Source organism: Pelophylax lessonae, assembly GCF_965119305.1.
Source record: "Pelophylax lessonae genome assembly, chromosome: 10".
NCBI lineage: Eukaryota > Metazoa > Chordata > Amphibia > Anura > Ranidae > Pelophylax > Pelophylax lessonae.
In genome coordinates this window covers 163,834,782-163,849,203 of record NC_138777.1, presented here as the reverse complement: position 1 = coordinate 163,849,203, position 14,422 = coordinate 163,834,782, and the positions used below count along the sequence as shown (strand labels likewise).

The window sequence follows — 14,422 nt, the reverse complement described above, 5'->3', positions numbered from 1 at the left end:
TATGAAATTTCCCCGCAGAAGAGTGGCCAGCAGATTGGTGCTATTGTTACACATACTCTAACCTGGCAAAAGATGGCAAGTGAATCAGCCAGCTCTCGCCCTGGCCCTGAAGAGCTGCCACAATCACTGGCTTAATGTGGCTCCTGTCCTCCTTGTATACCAGCTGCTGAACAGTATGGCATTTTGAATGGTGGTTCTTAGGACTCAGAGGATAAGACTAATGAGGGACAGGGAGTAGAGCTGCTTGTGCAGTTACCGACAAGAGTGTTGAAAGATATATAGCACCCCTGCTTGCTGCGTCACATGCTATGATTATCTGGACACTGCCTAGAAACACAGACACGTTACCTTCCACATGCTAGTGGAAGGTAGTGAGTCAGTGATGGGCAGTGTATCTGTTGGCTGTATATCTGCCACTGTTGTGTAGCACAAGTCAGGAAGGGGACTAACTCCACCCACGGGAGCAGTTTCAAAGGCAATAATTTGGATTACCTAACTTTAATGGCAAATATGGCAATAGGGAGAATAAGTTTGTGGTGCAAAAGATGTGTTGATATGGTGCACAAAGTTTTACCCCACAAGTATGTGGTAACATGCTGCTAAGGGCAGGTTTGCCTGTGTCAGCAAGAAGTCCATTCTGTGACCCCCCCCCCCCCAAAAAAAAAAGGCCCTGGCAAATTAAAATATACAGTACCTCCTCCAAAACAAACCATGAACACTAAACCCCAACCCTATATAAAAAAAAATAAGGAAATTAAAAAAAAGGTTGCAAGGGGGCAGCATCTAAACAGCAATGAAAATTACTGCTGGCACACGCAAGGAGGTAGTCCAGAAAGGACTTTGTGTGTCTGTGCACACTGGGGAGGGGGTACGCAATAATATGCAGACCAACGCAATGCAATTCACAGTAATGTAGCACAATACACTACTATCCATACTATCGGCTCTCTCTAGCCATCCAGCTAAAGTATAGAGGACAGGAAGTGTATTCATGTTTTTTTTTTTTTGTGCTATGGCAGTGAATGGCCGCATTAGTTTACAATTTCCTGCAAAGCTAGGAGCTAACTATAGTATCCTGTCTTCACTATTTATATGGTCACTGATCTGAAAGAAGCATGTGCAACTCATATCCCAGACAACTGATGCTTGTTTCTGCTCAGTGATTCCCTGAAAGAAGTAAAGCTAAAGACGACAGTCCCGGTGCATGCTCCTTTAAAGACAGTTACAGCTTCAATGTTTCAATCTGATAGTTTTCCTCTAAGCATAGGCATAATATGACAGTCTCCCAACATGACTGCTATATAAGCATATAACAGGCAGCTAAGAAAATCAGCTACAGTTGCTATTGTTTTCCCATATAATAAGTGTATGCCAGCACTTTTTTCTTCCCTCTCCACTGACTAACTGTATACAGAACCATTGCTACCGTCAATAGAGTGGTCCAATGAGACAGGTGCCTGCAAGTGATTGGATTATGCCTAAACATTATAAACAAATGTACAGATTAAAAAAATCATCATTCAGGAATTCAAAAGATACTAATTTAGGTAGACTCCCAATACCTAATAATTATATAATTTTGTAAAACACAAGCCAAAACGAAAACATCCGATGTACAATAATTCCACAAGAGGGCACTAACATACTCTAATAAATTAATGGATACATAACAAGGCAAATACAAAACAAACAAATAAATAAATAAATAAAACGTTGCAGTTTGTTCAGCCCCAGGATTGTGTAGCACCAGTTCACAAAGCTGCATGAAATTAGCATGAGTTTACCAAATTTGTATTGTTTTGGAAAACAAAGAAAAACCTCCAAGGCATGTTTTATTTTAGTTAAATCATATGTGCCAAAAAAAACCCTGAATATTTGACTTCTAATATACAAATGAAAAACCAAATTGCAATATTAGGCCTCTTGCACACGATACTCCTGTTTGAGCATCTCGCAGCTTGAAAAAGCTCAGTACAGCTTTTTTTTTTTTTTTCTGAACTAAAATACAGCCCATTAATTGTAATATGCCTGTGAACACAGGCGCATAAACAAGCGCTGTGCATTCTTCTGTAAGAACAAAATAGAAAAATCTGCATTTTTGGTCAGTAATTTAAGCCTCAATGCATGCAAATACACACGAATATGCACGAATACTCGCAAATACTCGCATATACATTAAAAAAAAGGTCTGGAAAAAGTAGATGCTCAAACAGGAGTATCGTGTGCAAGAGGCCTTAGACTTAAAATGTACAAACAGAAGAAAATGCACATGTCCCTTTAATAATTAAATCATGTATGTAAAATGCCCTTTTCAAAAAACTTCTGCACTTTTGTTTTGGCTTGTATATTATAAGTCCAATATTCAGGTTTTCTTAACACATATGTTTTAAGGAGATTTAAAGGATTGATTTAACCACTTAAGCCCCGGAGGATTTGGCTGCTAAACGACCAGGGGGTATTTTGCGATTCAGCACTGCGTGACTTTAGCGGACAATTGCGCGGTCGTGGGACGCTGTACCTAAACGAATTTGGCGTCCTTTTTTCCCACAAACAGAGCTTTCTTTTGGCGGTATTTGATCACCTGTGCGATTTTTTGATCACGCGCTATAAACAAAAAAAGAGCGTCAATTTTGCAAAAATAGCAATATTTTTCCCTTTTTTTATATGTAATTCCCCCCAAAAAAAATGTAAAAATCAAAATTTTTTAACATTTTCGGCCAATTTGTTTTATGCTACCTATGTTTGGTAAAAAAAATCGCAAAAAGCGTATTTTGATTGGTTTGCGCAAAAGTTATTGCGTTTACTGACTAAGGGAAAGATTTTTGTCATTTTTGTTGTTTTTTTTTTTAACGCGTAATGGCGGCGATCTGCGATTTTTTTTGCGGTACTGCGACATTGCGACGGACAGATCGGACCCTTGACTGACATTTTTGACACTTTTGGGGTTACCAGTGACATTTCTACAGTAATCAGTGCTATATATATGCACTGTTACTGTAAAAATACACTGGTAGTGAAGGGGTTAACTTTATTTGAGAGGGAGGGGCTGTGTGTGTCCCTAGGGGCGTGATTCTTACTGTGATTGGCTGTGGCTTCAGCTGTATGCAGAGTGATCAACGGATCTACATAGTAGATCCATATGATCAGCTCTCATACAGGGGGGAGAATGACAGGCAGCTTGTTTACACAAGCTGCCTGACTTTCTCCCTCTCCCCCGCCGATCGCAGAGTGGTCGGCAGACATCGGGTCCGCCGGTCACACGCGCGGGGGGGTCCGTGACCACGCGGGAGCGGGAGCGCGCCTCCGGCGGCGCGCTCTCGCTCCCTAGACCCTCACAAGCTAGTGACGTAGCCCTACGTCACTTTGCCTGTGAGGGGCTGACCGCCGACGTAGATCGGCGTGCGGCGGTCGGCAAGTGGTTAAACAGATATGCACACATTTTTTTTTTTTTTTTGTTGTTGCATTAAAAGTCCAGTATTCTGCGTTTTTTTTTGGGTGCAGCAGCCTTTTTAAAATCAAGTGCAGGTTTTCTTTTTTTTTATTATTTAAGAATAGGGATGGCCTTGCGGTTTGCCCGGCGGTCGGTTCGCGGCGAACTTTGCTCGTTCGCAGCACGCCATTTTTGCGAACACATGGCGTTGTTCGTAGCGGCCATATTAGTTTACATTGGGGAGAACTTTGACCCATGACACAGCCATCAGGTGGAATGGGACAGCCAATTGAAACATTGCAGCACATGGACATACCCCCTACCCTATAAATAGACCTGAGCTGGCGGCCATTTCACATTCTGCTTTTTGTCAGTGTAGGGAGTCAGTGACACAAATCGCTCTGGTCCACATAATTAATTTTAAGGACTGGTATTTGTTAAAGGTGTGCAGTACTCTATATAGGGGTGTAATCCACTTTTAATATACTTTGTAATATAGAAAGCATATTATAGTGGATTTGTATTGTGCACTGTGCAGCATTGTGACTGGTGTGTTGAGCGCTTCTGCAGCAATACTACAAAGTGACAAAAGCACTTTTAAAGTATTATAACTGGTGTGATAGACCAGTGGCCCCCCAATACCACATACTGAAGTGAGGTGTTATCTGAGTATACTAGTATAAGTGTATTTGTGTACTGCAACAATATTGCCTCTTTTGCTGCATTAACTCTGCTACACACAGTGCCAAACTCACAGGCCAATTTTATGTACAACTGGTGTGATAAACCAGTGGCCGCCCAATACCACATATTGAAGTGGGGTGTTATCTGATTATACTTGTATAAGTGTATTTGTGTCCTGCAACAATATTGCCTCTTTTGCTGCTTTAACTCTGCTACACACAGTACCAAACTCACTGACCAATTTTTTGTACAACTGGTGTGATAGACCAGTGGCCCCCCCAATACCACATATTGAAGTTGGGTGTTATCTGATTATACTTGTATAAGTGTATTTGTGTCCTGCAACAATATTGCCTCTTTTGCTGCATTTACTCTGCTACACACAGTGCCAAACTTACTGGCCAATTTTTTGTACAACTGGTGGGATAGACCAGTGGTCCCCCAATACCACATATTGAAGTGGGGTGTTATTTAACAGTATGCTTTTCTAAGAGTGTATTTTAGTCCTGCAAAAATGTGGCCTCTTTTGCTGCATCAACTGTGCTACACACAGTGACAACAGTTACTGGCCAATTATTTGTGGAACTGGTGTGATAAACCTGTGGCCCCCCAATACCACAGATTGAAGGGTGCAGGGTGTTATATACCTTGTTACACATATACTGTGCTTCTCTAGGGACTTTTGCCACAGGGTAATTTAAAAAATGACAGGCAGAGGAAGAGGCAGGCCCTTAAGCAGGGGTGGTAGGGGTAGGAGCAGTAGGCTGGAGCCAAAGTGTGAAGTTTCAGAAGGTGCGTTTGATTACGTCAAAGGACGCACCAGACTTGGTTGAGTGGCTCACTTAGCCTTCCTCTTCTGCACCCTCCTCATCCTCCTTATGTGCACCCTCTTCACTCTCTACTGTGTGCACCCCCAAAGACACCAACACCACCACCATATACACTCCGGTTGAGTCACTAGAATTATTTTCCGATCCATCACAAGACATTTGCGATGCGCAGCCATTGTTGGCATCGGATCAGGAAGAGGAGGTAGCAACAGCCACCACTCAGCAGTCTGACGACAGTGCCCAGATCAGCCCAAGGAGGTTGGTCCCCGCTGTTGCTGCCTACTCCGAGATCTCAAATGTTAATGGTGGGGAAGGTGACGTGGATGATGACGTGTCTATGGACGTCACATGGGTGCCCACAAGAGAGGAAGAGGAGGGGAGTTCAGAGGGAGAGACGGACCAGCAGATAGGGAGGAGAAGCAGGCGGAACTTGCATTGCACAGGAGGGACAAAGCAGACTGCAAATGTATCAGGAGCGAGCCATCAACCATATACGGAACTCCCATAACCGAACCCAGTGGGAGCAACGCCGTCAGAACCCACAAAGCCACACTCCAGGCTCTCACCGCCCAGCCTCTTCTCCTTCTCCTCACAATTGTCCTCCACTCCCCCTTCCATCATGCCGTTCTCACGTTGTTCTGGAAAAAGGCAGGCTTCTGTGGCCCAAATGTTGGAGCGTAAAAAAATGCCGGATAACCCTCTTGCCCAACGTTTGACTGCTGGCTTGTCGGAACTGATAGCCTGCCAACTACTGCCATATCAACTGGTGGACTTGGAAGCCTTTTGGAAATTTGTGGCCATTGGAACACCACAATGGAAGGTCCCAGGCAGGAAATATTTCTTGCAGAAGGGCATTCCAGAGCTATATGGTCATGTTCAGCGGCAAGTGAATGTTTCTCTGGCACACAGTGTCGGTGCCAAGATACATCTGACCACATGAGCAAACATGGGCAGGGAAGGTATATCACTTTTACTACCCACTGGGTGAACCTTCTGACGGCCGTCAAGCATGTAAACCATGGCACCCATGTAGATTTGGTTTTACCGCCACAGATTGCATGCAGGCCTGCCTCTTCTTCTCTTCTCATCCTCCCTCTCCTCCTCTGCTGACTCCTCCTTTTCCGCTGCTACCGTCTCTTCTGCTGCACCACCCAAGATCCCCAGAACCTATTCCACATGCCAGGTGAGACGTTGCAATGCTGTGCTGCGTCTGTTGTGCCTGGAAGCCAAAAGCCACACTAGTCCTGCAATGCTTTCAGCTTTGCGTTCACAGGCAGATCAGTGGCTGACACCGTACAATTTGACAGTTGGTAAAGTGGTGTTCGACAACAGTGCCAATCTGCTGAGTGCGCTGAAAAAGGGCAAAATAACACACGTGCCATGCATGGCACACGTCCTGAACTTGGTCATTCAGCGATTCGTTGCCAAATACCCTGGGGTCCAGGACATCTTGCGGCAGGCCAGGAAAATCTCGGGCCATTTCAGAAGATCTTACACAGCCATTGCTCGCCTTGCTGACATTCAGCGGCGACACAACCTGCCTATCAGGCGTCTTATTTGTGACTGCCCGACGCGATGGAACTCAACGTTGCATATGCTTGATAGGCTGCTCCAGCAGAAACGTGCAGTTAATGACTACTTGTACGAACTCTGCGGCAGGACAGTTCTGGGGAACTTGGGTTTTTTTCACCTCGCCAGTGGCTGCTAATGCGCGATGCATGCAGACTTCTGTGGCCATTTGATGAGATCACCAAACTGGTCAGTCACGGCCAGGGCGCCATCAGTGACATCGTACCTTATGCCTTCTTTTTGGAGCATGCATTCCGTCGTGTCATTGATCAAGCCGTCGAGGAGCAGGAAGATGTGGAAGTCGCAATGTTGGATGAATTCCCAGGAGGTGCTACTCCATCTGAGGCAAGTCAACAACAGGAGTCTGAAGAGGAGTCAGAGGAGTATGGTGCCGGTGCAGATGAGGAGGAGCAAGAAGAGCATGCTTTAAACCTGTTTGGGATCCCTGGTGTTGTCCATGGAGGGGGGGGAACGAGGACGAGATTATCCTGGATGATGAGCTGGAGCCAGGCCACTACACCGCGTACAGTTTAGTGCGAATGGGGGCCTTCATGCTCCAGTGTTTTAAGGGGGACCCCCGTATTAGGCATAAAGGGCAAGGATCAGTACTGGGTGGCAACATACTTAGACCCCCGGTACAAACAAAAAATGGTGGTAATGTTACCACCATCACAGAGGGCGGTCAGAATGCAGCACTTCTAGGCCTTGCTGCGAGAAATGCTGCATTCTGCTTTTGCGTGCGCTGGCAGAGGAATTTCTAGTCACAGAGAGACAGTAGCAATCCAACAGCACCTGCAAGAAGAGGGCGGTTTAAAGATGTGTTGGTCACTTCAGATATGAGATCCTTCTTTCAGCCGACAGCCATCGTCAGCTGTACTCCGGATCCAGCCTAGACCGACAGGTGTCCGACTACATCGGGTTAACAGCCGATGTGGACGGTCTGAGGAGTGATGAACCCCTGGACTACTGGGTGGGCAGGCTTGACCTCTGGCCAGAGCTTGCACAATTTGCAATGTAACTGTTGGCTTGCCCCCCGTCCAGTGTCCTGTCCGAAAGGACGTTCAGCGCAGCAGGTAGTATCATGACCGATAAGCGCACTCGCCTAGCTCATGACAGTGTAGACTACCTCACATTTATAAAAATGAATGAGGCATGGATCTCTGAGGAATTCAACACATGTGACCAATAAAACAACAAAGGGACTTCCAGCGCTAACTGTGATATCTCTCACTCTCAGGAATGAATAAAGTCAAATTACCGTGTGGTGCTGCTGCTAATTAATGCTGATTCAGCATAAGTCAGTGAATGGGGGGGAGGGGCAGCAGCGCTATCCCACGGTACATAGTCTACAATGTAACTCAGGCAGGCTTGATGGAAAACCTTGAAAAGTTTATTTATAAAAATTATATATAGTGATGATGATTAAAACATAATAAAATGTATTCCAAACCAGATCTGTGGCGTTGCTGGGGGTCACAGGATGACCGAGCCGCTGGGTGAGCCGGAACTGTGTAGATGATCACAGCAGGGAACCAGGCATAAGGGAGAAGGATCTTATGTGCCAAAAGCAGACCGGACCAGCCGGTAAGGTGGCGTGGCTTCCTCCCACCCGATAGCGTGGCTGCTCGCACTGAAGCAGTATAGACGTGCCGCGGAGCCGCCAACCAGAGGTATCCACAGCGGAGGCCGCTACTCGTAAGCGGCGTCAGCAAGCGTCGGGACCTGGCCTGGAAAGCATCAGAGTTGCCGTGACGACATGTTTCGCACTGCTGTGCTTTGTCAAAGTCACGGGAGGAACAGCAACCTGAACATTTAAGGTGGAGGAGGGGGCGGGCACCCAGTGTCTCGATATCATCATTAACCCCTCAACATCCACTCTTATAAAAGATTTTTTAAAAAGGAACATAGATAAAAGCAATTGCTACTGCATAAACAGTTGGTAATGCTAGTGGACATATGCATTCAGTACTGGTACAAACATAAAACTGCAGATATGAGAAAGAATAATAATAAAAAAAAAAAAAATAATAATAATAAAAAAAAATATAATAAAAAACGCCAAAATAAAAAAAAAAAAAAACGCATAATAAAAACGCATAAAAAAATAAATAAATAAATGCAAAATAGAAACAAAAATGACCGGATGCAAGGGCAACAACAACAATGATGAAATATATGTATAACAAAGAAAAAAAAAAAAACCCACAGACAGATTACACAATTGTGTGTACCTCCAACTCCTCATTCAAGCCCCCAGGGGCCAAAGACCCAAATTTAAATATCCAAAAAGTCTCCCTCTTACATAGGAGGGAGAATCTCTCATTGTCAGTCAAGGTGCCTTTAGGGATGGATTCTATAGCCATTACCTCAAGCGCCTTAAGATCTTTTTTGTGGACTTGTAGGAAGTGGCGAGGGACGCTATGTTTATCGCACCCTTTGTGGATTAACCTCCGGTGTTCACCTATTCGGGTTCGCATTGTTCTTATAGTCCGTCCTACATATAATAAATTACATGGGCACTTCAAAACGTACACCATATAGTCAGTGGAGCAAGTGATGAACTGCTTGATCTGGTATTCCCTGCCTGACCCATCGCAGATCATGGTCCGTCCATGTTGGATGAACTGGCATGTTAGACAGCCCCTCTTCCTGCATTGGAACACCCCTGTTCGATTGTCAAAGAATGTTCTAATGTCCGATAGGGGGCCAGTCGTTGTGCTCTTGAGTTTGCTTGGTGCCAGAATGTTTTTTACCGTTCTGGCCCTGCGGAAGGTGATCTGAGGTGTAGGTGGTAAAAGGGGAGCCAATCTTTGATCTAATTTGAGAATGTTAAAATGTTTCTTTATAATTTTACCAATTAAAGAGAATTGGTCATTGAAGGTTGTGATAAACCTAACGCCATTGGTGTTCTTATTGGACGCTACAGATCCCTTGGGACGGCTGGAAACAATCTGTTCGTCAAACGCCTTCTTAACCAACCCAGATGGATACCCTTTCTCTAGGAATTTTTGAGACATATGGACTCCCTGAGAGAGGTACTGACTATCTTTAGAACAGTTTTTATAGTTGACTGCACGGATTTTTGTTTATCACATAACTATTTTACGTTCCTGGACCGTTTCTATCTCCAACTCAAAGGAACAGCGATGGGGGCTAATTTTGTCCTTGCATTTCATCAATTTTGGGGCCTTTTATGGCCGACACTTCTGTATCCTGTGAATGCCTAATGTACCTTCAGCCACAGAATACAACGTTCTTAGCTGTCAGGTAGACCCATGTGGGCTAATTTTTGGGGCCTATACTGGCCAACACTTACTTCTGTATCCTGTGAATGCCTAATGTATCTTCAGCCACAGAATACAAAGTTCTTAGCTGTCAGGTAAACTCATGTGGGCTAATTTTTGGGGCCTTTTATGGCCGACACTTACTTCTGTATCCTGTGAATGCCTAATGTATCTTCAGCCACAGAATACAACGTTCTTAGCTGTCAGGTAAACCGATGTAGGCTAATTTTTGGGGCCTTTCATGGCCGACACTTACTTATTTATCCTGTGAATGCCTAATGTACCTTCAGCCACAGAATACAACGTTCTTAGCTGTCAGGTAAACGCATGTGGGCTAATTTTTGGGGCCTGGAATGGCCGACACTTACTTCTTTATCCTGTGAATGCCTAATTTTTCAGACTGGAATTGAAAATCAATGGGTCTGTAAACGTTCTGCCAAATTGTGGAATGGATGCAGACCCATTTCACAGATGTGTGAATGGACCCTATATGTTTTTACATGTATTTACCGGCTGCTGTCAGGTCTGGCTGATTTAGGAAAAAAAAAAATATTTTTTTGCTGTAAAAAAAAAAAAAAAGAAATTTTTAGGGCAACATTTCCAATTGCAATATTTCTGTTATGACATTGTCCATGTGGTGGGACTATTTGTGCACAGCTAGTAAGTCTTTTGTGGCTGCAAATATGACCTAAAGGTTTTTAAAGTTCGCCTCCCATTAAAGTCAATAGGGCCCGCCGCGAACTTGCAGTTAGCGGACATTTGAGAAAGTTTGTGGCTAACGTTCCCAACCTGCCCCGGCCGATGTTCGTCCATCACTATTTAAGAATGATTTTATTTTGGTGCAAGTGGTAGTAGTAGTCAGAGCTAACTGAAGTTCTAGGGACTTTTTAATAAAGCCAGGCATAGCAGGTTAATTTTATTTATTTTGTTTTTGTTCAGCCAGAAAAAAATTATTCCTGCATCACACAAATGAGGTGGATAGAGGAATTAACACCCCCCAACCAAATGGTCAGAATTTACTGCTCAACGGCTGCAGCCACTGACTGACAGGTTTTCCATTGTGTTGGTTCCACTTCTGTTGAGCAGGGAGGGCCACACACAAATCAAAATGCAGCTGGTCCCTGCTAAACCATCAACATTTAAATTCCTCTACACCCAGTTAAACCATAAATGTTATTTATTGACAGCATGGCAATTTAAAAAAAATCTGATGTAATTTAAGCTCAGTTTAAGTGCATCATTTTATTAGCATGGTATGCTCACAATTTTAAAGTATAACTAAAGGATGGTATGCTCACAATTTTAAAGTATAACTAAAGGCAATACTTTTATTTATTTTTTAGTTTTGCATAGAGTGAAGAGGGATTAGAACACCTGACAGTTTTTATTGCTATCTGTGCCCCTATTAAAGAGGAAGTAAAGCTTCCGCTGTAACTTGTACCTATAGGTAAGCCTATGATACGACTTACCTATAGGTACAGTAAATATCTCCTAAACATGCACCATTTAGGAGATATTTACTTTGCATGCAGCCAGTGAAATCACTGGCGCATGGGCTCTGAAGGAACGGGAGGAACGGCTCTGCGCGGGAGTGACGCCATCGCGCCTCCGGTAAAGTTCCCCAAGGAACTCCTTTAATTATGCAGGGATTTCCTCTCACTTGTTGTTTGGCTATGGGATAGGAAGTGAAGGAAAATCTCCGCAATGGGACACAGATGGTGAAAAAAATCTAATAAGGTTGTAACCTTCCCTTACTCTATCCAAAAAAAAAAGGTTTGCCTATAGTTCTACTTTAACTTATATAGGTAAGTCACAGCCAGTTCTCTAAGCAACATGCCAACTTCTACCGTGGAATTCATGGGAGGCATTGGATTCAGTGTGCACAGGGAAGGATGGGCTCTGTAGCTAATCCTTTGTTATCCAGATGAAACTGACTCCATGGTAGTTTTGTGCACCATATAGGATATAGCAGCAGTAATCGGGACTCCCTGTAGCCCAGGGGGCATGGCTGTGGCAGTCAGTGGATTTTGTGGGAGGCTTGGTGTTACACAGACATCAAGCTAGCCTGCTTCAATTCCATTCAATGAAACACCAAAACATGGACAAATATACATTTAAACATGCCTAAGCGCTAGGGCCAGGCGCATTTAGCGCTTGAGCTTTTTTTTTTTTTATAAACAATTGGTTTTGAGCTTTTTTTCATTTCAAGGGTAAGAATTGGGTAATATTCTGGCCAATTACATAAATAGATGCCCAAGCACTTTGAACACCTAAACTCATTTGCAAAAACACAACCTAGGCGCATTTATGAAGCTTCATTTCTCTTGCCAGGAGAAAAGTGTGCATTAAAGCTTAGGTTGGTGTCTCTCTATTTCTCTTATTCCTCTTGTTAATCAGTTTGGACTATTTCTTTGAAAATGCAGTAGACTCTGCACACATCCACTTAATCCTTTGTAGCTTTGATAACAGATCTCTATTGCTCAGACCTTCCTGCAGTGACATGCAAATGAAAAATGGAAGCAACACAGGAATAGTGCAGGTTTGAATTTTCCTGAATCTTAGTGACTGTTAGTTCTCTATTGGCCTTAAACTCATGTTCACACTGGGGCAACTTGTCATGCGATTTGACCATTCCAAATCGCAGGACAAGTTGTACTCTATTGTCAGCAATGGAACTGTTCAAATCAGTATGATGCTGACTTTGCGGTGCTGCACTGATTTGAAAAAGTAGTTCCTGTACTACTTTTGGTGATTTCAGGGGCGACTTGCATAGACATCTGTGCATGAAATCTCACAGATAGCAGCTGAGTCGCAGCTGAAATCGCACTGACATGCGTTCATTGTGTAATTTCAAGTGAAGTCGCAAGATTTCAAAGTCAGATTCGGTGTGAACCAGGGCTAAAACTGGCAAGTGTTTGCACAGATAGCATTTTCAAGCATAAATAGGTGTTAGAGGCTAAAAAGTATATATATTTGAATGTATACTATCACTGATTTAAATGTTTTTGTTTTCTTTGACAGTTTAAACTTTTCCATAGACCTTGCTACTGATTTACAATATCAAGTCCCAGAATTGTGGAAGGATGTGGCAAGTAAACTCAAATTGCCTTTTGATACCGAAATCAACTATCACCCTGAATATGACAAATATGTTGTAGGTAATTTATGCTGTATCAGATACACAGTGGCAAAGCATGTGCAGTCATGCAAATATTGTTTGTGTAACACGTGGGTGCATAACATTTTCAGGAAAGGAAGGGGATGAAGTTTTTACAGATAAACAACTATTGTTGTTCATTTTGTTAGTCCTCATTTACTCAGTTTGCATTAATAATGATACAATTGTTGCTTACTCTTCCTTATAAAAATTGTTTCTGTACAAATCTGTAGTTTCCTCCCCTAGTGGCTGCCCCTAGTGGCAAGCCAGTGCAAGAACATTTGTAAACAGCTGCTGTAAGAAAATGAACTGGTTAAGCCCGTACACACGTACCGATTGTCGGCCGAACGATCGGCCGTCTTTTGTCCAGGGCTGTCGTGTCTGTTGAAAACTGCAAAAGACTGCACACGAATTTTGTCGGCCAACAACAGCCGACGGCAGAAGTGATTTCATGTGATGGTTAACTTTCCTTGTCTTTTTTCTTTTCTGAGCATGCCCAGTCTTGCAAATCTGCTGTCTGTCGGCCGAAATCTGTACTGACTGGTGAACAATCGGCCGTTCTGGTGACGGCCAACAAACATTTTAATGCCTGCACGACAGATTCTGTTCGGCCGAAAATGCGCTGTCGGCTGTCGGAAGCATCATACTAACAAGCCTACAATCGGCCGATCGGTCGTCGGCCGAATATTTACGGCCGACAATCGGTACGTGTGTACGGGGCTTTAGTCCTTAGATTTGATGAGATAAGCAATTACTTTTTTATCAAACTTTGTGTTTCTGAAACGGTGGCTTCTGAAGTGCAGAGAGAACTCCCATGGAGTTGTCCATATTATCAACACTGAAGGGACAGCCAAAAATCACTCAAAGCTCCAAGATGTTTAGCAGAAGAAAATATTTTTCATGGATTGGAAAGAAAGGACTTCTCTCACTCCACAGATGTATTTCTGCGCCACCATGCCAGGTGCAGCGTGGTCCTCAGTTGCAGCCGAATCAGTCTGTCCATAGACAGGACTGATTTTTTCATGATGGCAGAAGTGAAATTGGGCAAAGGGAACTGTCTCAAAGGGGGCTACTATCAGCCTCAAGACTTTCATGCAACAGCAGAGAGTAGTAAAGCCTCTGAACTGAAGAGTTCGAAACAGAGGCCTAGGCAGGAAGACTTTGGCCTGAGATGTGTCCAGGACCAGACCCAGATGCTCCAAGCGATGAGTCAGTTCAAGTGACAATTTAAGAAGGTTCAGGGTCCACCTGAATTTGATAAAAGTCTGCACAAGCAGGGATACATTGTCCGACAGAGCCCTCGCCAACTGTTCCCTCAAAAGGAGGGTGTCTAAGTATCCAACAATGAAGATGCCACAAGAGCACAACTGGGACAAAACTGGAGCCAGCACCTTTGTGAACACCTGAGGTGCCAAAGAGAGGCCAAATGGCCGGAACACATACTGAGCTCAAAAGCAAACCTCAAAAA

The 14,422-nt window shown here is 43.8% G+C and overlaps 1 protein-coding gene across 1 annotated transcript in view; it reads left to right on the top strand.

The window, feature by feature from the left end:
• PGGHG (protein-glucosylgalactosylhydroxylysine glucosidase) overlaps positions 1 to 14,422 on the top strand; it is a gene marked incomplete at its 5' end in the record, with an annotated part of 63,298 nt that overhangs the window by 35,595 nt on the left and 13,281 nt on the right. The window contains one exon of the mRNA XM_082269642.1: positions 12,819 to 12,955. Within this exon, the coding sequence (XP_082125768.1) occupies positions 12,819 to 12,955 (137 nt within the window). The remainder of the gene's footprint in view (positions 1 to 12,818; positions 12,956 to 14,422) is intronic.